The 9,848-nt window shown below is 40.7% G+C and overlaps 1 protein-coding gene across 2 annotated transcripts; it reads left to right on the top strand.

Annotated features, from left to right (window-relative positions):
• Positions 1-6: 6 nt before the first annotated feature.
• Positions 7-8,045, top strand: CUNH17orf75 (chromosome unknown C17orf75 homolog). Of its 2 annotated transcripts, none has more exons than XM_014308953.2 (9): positions 7-322; positions 948-1,073; positions 1,506-1,646; positions 1,845-1,902; positions 2,575-2,694; positions 3,306-3,370; positions 3,488-3,624; positions 4,144-4,247; positions 4,862-8,045. In XM_014308953.2, the coding sequence occupies exons 2-9, from the start codon at positions 1,045-1,047 to the stop codon at positions 5,069-5,071; spliced, it is 864 nt and encodes a 287-aa protein (XP_014164428.1). In that variant the 5' UTR covers positions 7-322; positions 948-1,044; the 3' UTR covers positions 5,072-8,045. The 2 variants fall into 2 exon arrangements, with proteins under 2 accessions (XP_014164428.1, XP_030916754.1); XM_031060894.1 differs by having other exon boundaries at positions 4,827-5,149.
• Positions 8,046-9,848: the final 1,803 nt, after the last annotated feature.

Below are 9,848 nucleotides of genomic sequence, written 5' to 3'. Positions count from 1 at the left end.
GGCTCCGGGTTCCCCCGCGGGGAGGCCGTGCTCTGGCCTTGGCCGTTCCTAGCTCCCTGAATTCCCTTTAATTTTTTCCCCCTCTCTTTCTCCCCGGTGAGATTCTTTCCCTCCCACAATGCACAGATTCCCTACTCCTGCTTTTATTCGCCCTCGGGCCGTGCCTTTTTCCTGCTGCAGCCGCTGTTCCCTGTTGCGTGTCACGGCTGTAAACTCACTCCGGGAATCCCTCGGGTTCCAGGTCCGCGCAGCCGGGAGCCGCCGCTGGGGATGGCAGTGCCGGCGGCGCCGTGGCACACACACCCTCCACCGAGGACTTCAGGTAAAGCCGAGCTGCAGAGCAGCACAATCACGGGAATACCCCGATTTGAAGTCTTTGCCCTATTGCTGTCAGATCACTGTTAGGTCCTCTGCACTCCTTTCAAAACACAACCTCCCTGTGAAAGCATAGTGGAGTCCCCATGGCAATTCTTTTGGAATACCTGAGGAATGGACACACATACAGAGCTCAAGTAATGTATTAAACAGAAACTATCATCCTTGAGTTTGAACTTTTTTTTTTTTTTTTTTTTTTTTTTTTTTTTTTTTGGTACTAGTACTTGATATTGCTGTATTGACTTAGTTTTTCATGTAGGTAACATACAACAAGAACTTATTAATTTTCAGTGGACATCTTTCCAGAAACTCTGTATTACAGTTGGAGAAACATAGGAACAAAGAGGGCAGTGTCTTGTCTGTAGGTGCTGGAAAGGTCAGCATGAGCTGACACCACATCTCCAGACTCCTGGTCCAGACTGACTGCTCATGATGGACCAAAAGTCACAGAGCTGCCTTAGCTGTCACCAGAGAGAGATCACAGAGGGCCCCGTGCTAGAGGCAGGTTCTGCACATGCTGAGAGACACTAAAACATTTGCCTTTTTGTAACAATTTCTTCTGGTTTTTAAAGCCTGTCCTTGCTGGACACCAACTTACCAGCCGAAGCCGAGACGGAGTTGCGCAGTTTCATCGCTAAGCGCCTTACTAAAGGAGCGCTGTTTGAAGGAATGGGGAATGTAGCATCAGTGGGGCTGAGGTAAAATTTTGGAATTGTTGGTGAATGAGAGCTGTAAGGAACATTGGCACATCTTGCCTGCCAGCTGCTGCACTTAGGTTTAATCTTGATTCCATGTTCCCAGTCTGTTGTTGCTGTTAATAATAGCCTTACACAATGACACTTTCCTTTTTTAAGTAACTTTGAGAAAAATATTGTTTTAAAGAATTTACTGTTTGAATACTTTAAAAATACTTCAGATGTTTATGATTATTTCCTTTTAAACAACACTTACCACACAGAAGAAAAAAGAGAAGGTCTAAGAGCTGTACCTATGGCTGCACCTACCACTGCCATAGGAGCCAACAGTGCTACCTGTTAAAATTACCTCAGAAATAATGTATGTCTGCTTTTTGCACTCATTTATTGTGATGTATCTGGAAGAAAGTAATTTTTTTTCCCCTTTTCTCATAGCATACCAGAAGGTAAAGTTGGGTGTTACTACTGTCGTTTCCAACAAGAAAGTCTTCTGGAAATGGCAACGTTGGAATCAGACATCAATGCTCCAGAATATGTGGTTTGTTTCTTAGGTGGCTCAGAGAAAGGTCTGGAACTATATCCTTACCTTGAACTTTCTTTACCTGTATGGACAGGGAGACGGTGTACAAATTATCTTGTCATTTTGTCTGTTCCTACTTGAAATCACTCGTTTGTGTACACCTTTCAGTAACTGCAAAAGTCAGTAACAGCCGTATACTGAAAGGAAAAAATACAGGTCTTAACTGATGCATCTTATTTTCCTTAAGAAGATACTTTCAGACTTGAGCTGGACAAATACATTCAAAATCTGAAGATAAATCTTGATTTGGAGGTAAAGCCTAACTTTTTTTTTAAGTGGTGAAAATTAGTATTTATTCAGGTTAATTGCTAAAACCATCTGGAAGATTTAATCTATAGAGACAAAATAGGTGTTTCAAGTACCAGTATGAAACACAGGGAGAGATACTTGACTCACTGTAGTACAATGAATGTCTAAGGTGCTATCAGCCACACAAGTCAAAAGAAAAAAAGAAAGGGGGGACCTTTTTGTCTCAGTCATAAATCTCTTAAAGGTCACTTACAGATAAATTTGGAGAGAAGAGTAACCAATAGAAGGTAATGGTCTGTAAGGAACTTATCAAGGTCCACCTCAATTCCTACCAGTTCTGAATGATAAGAAAGGACATTTCTGGGTTTCTTGTCACAATTTTCTAGTGGAAGTTCTGCATTTTAAGTCTTTTTTGTCATCCCATCTGCTGTTGCATCGTTTTCACTCAATATATACCATAATATTACAGTTCTGGCTGTTTCTTAAAATGCAAAGCCTTTCATTGTTGATAAAGTGAGGCTTTAAATCTCAAACTCATTATTTTAGTTCACTGTAGTTTGAGATTAAGAAGGTTCCAACATTCAATTATCTGAGATTGAGTAGATTATTAATAGGCTTCTATTGATGTAGAAATCTGATTTTTAGTTAAAGTTTTAATGCTTCAATGTGTTACAGCAAAAAAACTTGGAGGCCTGTGTTAGCCCCTACCTGAGGAGCTGGTTTGAGGATGCCATCTGCCCTATCCAGAGGGTTGTGCAGCTCTTCCAGGACAAACTTGCCTCTCTGCTACATGCTGTAAGTGTATTTAAAACTGGGTAGCTAAAAAACCTTCAAAAGGCATCTCAGTGACTCCAGCACGTTTAAAATATTTCTTTCATTTGCTTTCCCAGCAGGAGGAAATGAAAAACCTTCATTTTTTGTTGGGGTTTTTTTTGGGGTTGTGTTTTTTTTTTTTTTAATTCAGAGCAAGCACTTTCCCCCTGCTTATTGCTAAAGAAGCACATAACAATTTCTTCTGTCACTTAAAAAAATTACTTAATGGTGTCCACACTGAAATTAGAGTAAGAAAATCAGAAATAGCATGAGCAGTCTGTCCGTGCCATAATTGTCTGAATGAAAAGGGATGTTATTCACTGGAAGCAGAAAAGATACTAATCCTAGCTCTAGTCCCTGAGTTTGAGGAGGTTCTGGATGGAAGAGCTAACAGACTATGACTGCTGAATTTCTTCTGAGTGCAGAACCAGCTGTAGTGGCAATAATACACCGTACTGCCTTGACAAGAACAATTTTTAAAGTACCACATTATGTATTAATTGCTCATAACTGCAATATAGCTACAAAAGTAATACTGAAGTTGCATCCAGCTTTTTCCTTTTTTTTTCTTTTTGTTTCTTTTTTTGTTTAAGGCTCTGAGTTACACTCCTGTAGAAGTCAAAAATGCAGATGAAAGAACAGAAAAGGACATCAGCAGGTAAAGATACTTAGAGCCCAAGGAACCTTTGAGTAACTTGGCTACTGTGTCTGACCATCCCCTCAGTGTGCAGGAGCTGTAAAGGAGCAAGCAGTTGACAAGAGCTTTCTGTGTCAGGTTCCTGGCAGCTGCCAGCCTCCAAGGACTTGTCCAGGAAGGCACAATGACCTCCCTGTGCATTGCCATGACAGAGGAACAGCACAAGTCCATGGTTATAGACTGTAGTGGATCTCAGCCCCAGCTGCATAATGCAGGTGAGATTACAGCAGGGAACACTTCCTGTTGCTCCCTTGGATCCATCAGCTGGTGAGAGCTGTTACATTAGAGGCAGTTGAGGATATTCATATCATAGGCCCAGAAACTTTAGGTTCTGTTTTCCTGTGAGGTACCAGAGTAGTCTGTTACACCAGACGCACTGGAATTCTGGGTTGAAAATGCTTGGTAGTAAAATCCACAGTACATTTAGTTTGTGGACTGTGAAAGTATGACTTCTACAATTCAGGGAACCTGCAGAACTTTTTTCCTGTTGTGGTTTTGACAAATGCTGGGAAAAGGGATTCATGAATCAGAACACAGTCTTGTGCAATCACTGTAGCTGTGTTTGCTTTTCTTTTCCACGTGTATTGGTTTTCTTTAAGACTCATTTCCTGGCCCAGGTATATTGCTATCACTTGTTAGGTGAGAGTGACAAACCAGGTGAATGCAGCTGTATATTTATGTTGAGCTCATTTGCTTTTTCTCATCTCTTCTCTGTGTTCCTGAACATTTAACAGGAAGCAACAGATTCTGTGAGGACTGGATGCAAGCTTTTGTGAATGGTGCTGAAGGTGGAAATCCATTTCTCTTCCGGCAGATTTTGGAAAACTTTAAATTGAAGGTACCTGTTCATATATGTTAAAGACTCGAAGAAGATATTTGGGTGACTGTGGGAGCAAATACTACATGCAAAATATTATTTTGCACTGAATAAAAGTTTTAGGTTATTATGATGTCTACATGTCTGTTAACTGACTAACTCTGAAGCTTAATTTGAGGGCTGGCTTACTGTAGTTGACAAGAACAGCTGTAAAGTACTGTCAGAGTTTCTTCAGTGAATGCTCCAAAGGTGTTTTCTCAAATTTAAAGTAAGACCCACCTTCATTGTTGCTGTTGTTTTCTTCAAATACTGTTAATCTGAGACTTGCACACACAGTCTCTTGTAACTGGTAACAGGGGTTCAGTGGCTAACAATTCTTAGGTGAGCTGCCATAATAGAATTCATGCTGCAAGTTGGACACATCATGTTGTGTCCACACATTTTGCATCATTGCAGTTCCAGCTATAAGATGCATCCAAGACAATATTCAATTCTTACATTACTCTTAAGTAGTAATACAAAATTTCTGTTGGAAATGCTTTTGCTTCTCCTGCTGTTTATCCTTTATTTTCCACAATAGCATGTTTTCGTTCCGTGTAGGAGGATAAGCAAGTGCTCTGTTACTCTTTGCCCAGGCTATCCAGGACATTAACAACCTGAAGAGGTTTATCCGCCAGGCTGAAATGAACCACTACGCCTTGTTCAAGTGCTACCTGTTCCTAAAGAACTGTGGCAGTGGAGACATCCTGCTGAAGATTGTAAAAGTAAAACATGCAGAAATGCCAGAGGCCAGGAACGTAGTGACTGTCCTGGAGGAATTCATGAGAGAAACATCAGTGGCTTAAAATTATCTTATGTATAAATCATTAATTTCTTCTGTGCAGTGCAGCTATTGCTGGATTTTTAATTTATATTTAAAAGTATTGCCCAAGTCAAATCTTAGCTGCAGTTTCACCTGCCTTTTCTTGGTTTTAGACAAAGCACTATGAGCTTTTTTAATGTGTAAATATCAGATAATACAAACTCCTGCAGAGTTTTCAGATTCTCCACCTGACTTGCTCCTGTTCTGAGGAAATCATGGCATTTGATTTTTATAGTCATTGCAAAACCAAACCCAAATCCCTTACCTGGCAAGCATGTCACTGTTCTAAATATTTTAAATATCTTTAAAATAATTTAGATCTGGCTGCTTTGTTTTTATAAAGAAGTACAAACATCTAGCTACATCTAGATAATGAATTAATAATTTTAGTTTAGAAAAGAGAACCTAGGTACCAAGTCTGTGTCTGGTTTCTGCTTTCAAACTGCTGGTTTGTTCTGCTGCCACTGGATAAACAAGTTGGTAGTTGTATGAAACAGAGCTGCCTGAAGACTGAGCCATTGCAGTGATCAGTTTGTATGTGCCTGTATGTGTGCATACACATACACACACACACACACACACACACACACACACACAACAGGTACCTGAAATTCCCAGTTTATTTGATGTATCCTCTTCTTCCTTAGTCTGAGATGTGATCTAGACTTTCTTTGTATGTTCCTATATTACAGTTTTGCATAACTGTAAATAACGCTGTGTTTTTTCAGTCATGAAGAAATGAAAAAGTTTCTTCTTTAACACTTAATATTAACACTTTTTCAGAATTTGAAATAAATGAACTTCCCAAATTAAATACTCAGACTTTAAAACATTTCAGTGTATCAGCAATGGATTCTTACCTACATCATGGGACACACAGGCAGCAGAATACCTGAAGGAAATCTCTGGCTACAGCTGGAATAAAAACTTACGAAGTCTCTGAGTAACCTCATAAAGAGAGCAATTTCTGCAAACCTGATACAAGCAGAACTCCCTGTTGGTTCCCTTTGCAGCAGAGGGTGTTTGAACTCCCCTGAAACAGTGCCTGTAACTAATGTCGTTCAGTGTGACTTGTGCTGGTGCTCTGTACTGTGAGGGCAGGAGTTGCTGCTTTCCTGTGACACCACCCTGTTGAACCTTTTAAGGCTGACAATAAAACACGTTTAAATCCTCAACAGTGCGCCTGTAAATTGTCAGTGAGTGTGGTCCTTGATGTCTGCTGCTGAAAACCATTTATCCCTCAATGCAGAGGAGCTGCAAGTGTGGCATTAACAGCCATGGTGGCATATAATGTATTGGAGAGGAAAAGTAAGTGTGAAAGAAAACAAACCCCTCATTCAGTCATTTGCAGGAGCTCTGAGAAGAAACAAGTGTTTTCCTTCATGAGTAAGTACAGCAGCACCACTCAATAAAACATGTCACCTTTTGTTGCTCCTGTACATTCTAAAAAATTTGGAGCATTGGTTGTTCAGTTTTTTTGGCTGATCAGGCCACAAGAAAGAGCTCAGTGCTTAAAAAAGTAAGTTGGATGCAAAGAATAGGTAGCAAGAAAATGTATGGTGCTAGTAGGCTGAAACACTTTTTGTATTAATTGACAAAAGCTGATAAAACCCACCTTACCTTCATGCTGAAAGTCCTCAGCTAATGAATAGAGTGATTTGAGTGGCTCAGAAAGTTAAGTTCACTGCAGAGAACTGACAGCAAGAGCTGAGTCCCACACATGGTCGCAGGGATCTGCCTCCCCTTGGAGTAGCACATCTGACAGGAATTGCTCCTACATACATCTTCATTCTTATAAATTACACTTTAACCCAGTGTTTCCCAACAAAAACACAACTTACTTTTCAAAATAAGCCTCTGCCTTCCACACTGGTAGAAGGATTTTTATTTTGGTCAGTTGGGGGGTTTACTTTTGCTGGGGGTTTACTTTTTTCTGGAGATGTTGTTTCCACTCTTGATTCAAGATACAAGTGTTGGCTCTCAGATTTGAAAACAGTCAGTAAAGCCCAATGTTAAAAGAGCACAACCTTCCTCCCCAGTAAAAAAAAATTACTCAAATGTAAAAAACAAGTAAAAAAATTTACTCAAATGTTGTCAACTTCCCTGCAGTTCTGAGGTCACGGCAGTGAAGGGACAGCTGCCAAAAGGTGGGACAACACCTGATTTTCCATACAAGTCCCAAGCCAGTTCTGCATCCTCATTAGATCTTGTGGAGAAATGAAGCTGCAGTTCACTCTCCCCTTTATCTGTTAGACATAAAAATGAGTTACCAATGTCATTATTAGAAGATTACATGGCAGAGCTCCAAACCAAGGGCTCTTTTGTTCAAAACTATGTTAACTGTAGACAAACTTACAAAATTGTCCTTGAAAGTTCTTTCTTGGTTGTTTTTTTTTAGTTTGTGATATAGAACAATTTTATTAAAAAAAAAAAGAAAAGAGAAATTAAACAGAAAACAAAGAAAACCACAAAAAGAATTTAATGGATTCGGCGCTCAAATAATATTGTCACAACAAAAATATACAGAATGTACACAATACAAAAATATTTGGAAACATACAATAGCATCTTACCTTGCAAATATCATTTTGCTTTACTAGCCCTTCACAGGGAAAGTACCATTTGTTCAGTATTTTAAGGCAGAAAATTATGTAGTTTAGTGCTTTGTGTTTAACACTTGGATGTGTTGTTAGCATTAGTAGTGTAAGCAAAAGAAAAGCTGCATAAATCTGGCTTTATTTGCAAACTGAACAGACACTGTGGGAGTCAGGAGAGAGTTAGTGACAACGTGTCTATCAAGCTCGCTGAAAATAAGGTACTTTAGCTACTTGAATCATAGGGAATATTTTGTGCTTTGTGCTGTAAATACCCTGAAACATAAATTTTCTGTACTCCTACTGGCATATTAGAAAGCTTTTTCCAATTAAAAGCCAATGATTAATGGTGACATTAAAATACATTTGCCTTTAAATAAGCTTGGTTTCTGTCTTAGGTGTGATTCTTTAATATGGAACTGCAAAATACACTGCACTCCTTTATAACCAGCTCTTGGCATCAGTGATCAGAGAAGGAATCTTTGAGTTCTACCACACAAAGCACTGCAGAGCAGCCACCACTGTAAGAGGAGCAGGGGAGCAGCAATATTCAGAGGTGCTGGCCTGGGCTCTCTAGTCCCAGCTTGCCCCCAGAGGTGGCTGGTGCTGAACTGCCATGTCCCCATTCTCCAGTTTGCCCAAGTTTACTTGGGGCAAAGCCAATGGATGGGTGTTCCAAAGCAATTGAGCTGAGCTTGAATCTTTGTGAACAGACTTTGAACTCTTTATCACTGAAGGATGTGTGAAAGTCCTACCCACCATCTTGTGAGACTAAATACTGGCAGAGAACAGCGGCTGCCTTGTGAGGTCAGCTGTCGTGTCAGTACCAGCTCTGAACATGTCAGATCCCATCCTCCAGAGCACAGTTCAAACTGAAAGGGCCCAATCTGCTCCATAACACATGGCCAGCATAATCCATCAGAAGCAGCAAGGTGTTGGGATACAGAATCCCTGAGCTTTATTTCTAGGAACAATTTCTCTAGCTTCCCCCTTCCCTGTTGATAACATACTTCCCACTGCCAAAGGAGCAAGTAGTGAAAAAGCACAATATGCCACATAAGTGCTAAGATTCCTCATCAACTGACAAGGAAACAGTGACACAAGATGTTGTTTTAAAAACTCAGCAAAAGTAAATTCATCAGCATTTTTATGACTACTACACCTCACTCAGAGATTGTTTCTGGAAACGTCCTTTCCCACCACTGCATCACAACACTCTCCCTCCTCATGTCTGTGTTACTACCGCTGTGTGCAACACTAATCTTTACCTGTCTAGGAATAAAAGGTGCCATTGCAGTCCCCGTGCACTTTGATCTGCCTGCTTCTCCGCAGCCCGCCGGCTGCTCCCTTGCCGCACGGCTCCTCATCCTCACGGACCGACCTCTGCTGCAATGAACTCACCGCACGGGAAATCCACCCCCACTTTTTTCTTTTCTCCCCCAGGTGTTGTGTCCTCGCTCAAGGACACAGTGTAAAATAACTTGCTCCGAGGTGCTCTGTTCAAACCTGTACACTGGTGACAGTCCTTACCTTCTGCTCCAGCACTGCACAGTCATAAGCTTCAATAGATTCATGTTTTATCTCACTGATAGAAAATCCTGGTAGTAGCTGAAATAAAACCACAACAAATCACTGAAACCTCAGTGGATGCTCCTTCAGGAACATGCTGCTGACTGTGACAGGTTAGAACCACAAATGAGCAGGATGGAGAATATTACATCTCCAACATGAGCCAGCAGCTTCAAGGACATCTGGAGGTAACAGAAAAGCCTGGTTGCTGTTAGCTCTGTGGTGCTGCAGCACTGTGGCACTCCTGGGTGTGTTAGAAAAGGACATAACTGGAATTTACGATACTCTGTAAAAACATAGCAAATTTTCACACTGTAATTTTAATGATTAAAAAAAATTAAAAAGCTTAAGCACTTTGTGCTGCTTCTGGCTCCATGGGCTGATTGATTCTTAGCAGACAACAGGCTCGGTGCACAAACCGCTCCATGTATGGGAGGAGATTTCAGCTCTGATGAACAGGAATGTGAGAAGATTTCATTCCTTCAGCTACCATAAATCTAACACTGCCTTAAAGTCTGGCCTTCCTGATCCCCAGGGTTGTTTGTAAACTTGCTCAGGCAGGGTATGGGAACACAGAATGAAGTCAGAAAGATGAAC

Source organism: Geospiza fortis, unplaced genomic scaffold (assembly GCF_000277835.1).
Source record: "Geospiza fortis unplaced genomic scaffold, GeoFor_1.0 scaffold221, whole genome shotgun sequence".
In the NCBI taxonomy this organism is placed as follows: domain Eukaryota; kingdom Metazoa; phylum Chordata; class Aves; order Passeriformes; family Thraupidae; genus Geospiza; species Geospiza fortis.
The sequence above is the reverse complement of the archived record's forward strand: the minus strand, read 5'-3'. Positions and strand labels throughout refer to the sequence as shown.

Bases quoted from the DNA above. Each gene is read 5' to 3' on its own strand.
- CUNH17orf75 (XM_014308953.2), top strand. From the start codon at position 1,045: ATGGGGAATGTAGCATCAGTGGGGCTGAG. The intron at 1,647-1,844 runs ATATCCTTACCT...TTAAGAAGATAC, and splicing joins TCAGAGAAAGGTCTGGAACT to TTTCAGACTTGAGCTGGACA. The intron at 1,903-2,574 runs GTAAAGCCTAAC...AATGTGTTACAG, and splicing joins AGATAAATCTTGATTTGGAG to CAAAAAAACTTGGAGGCCTG.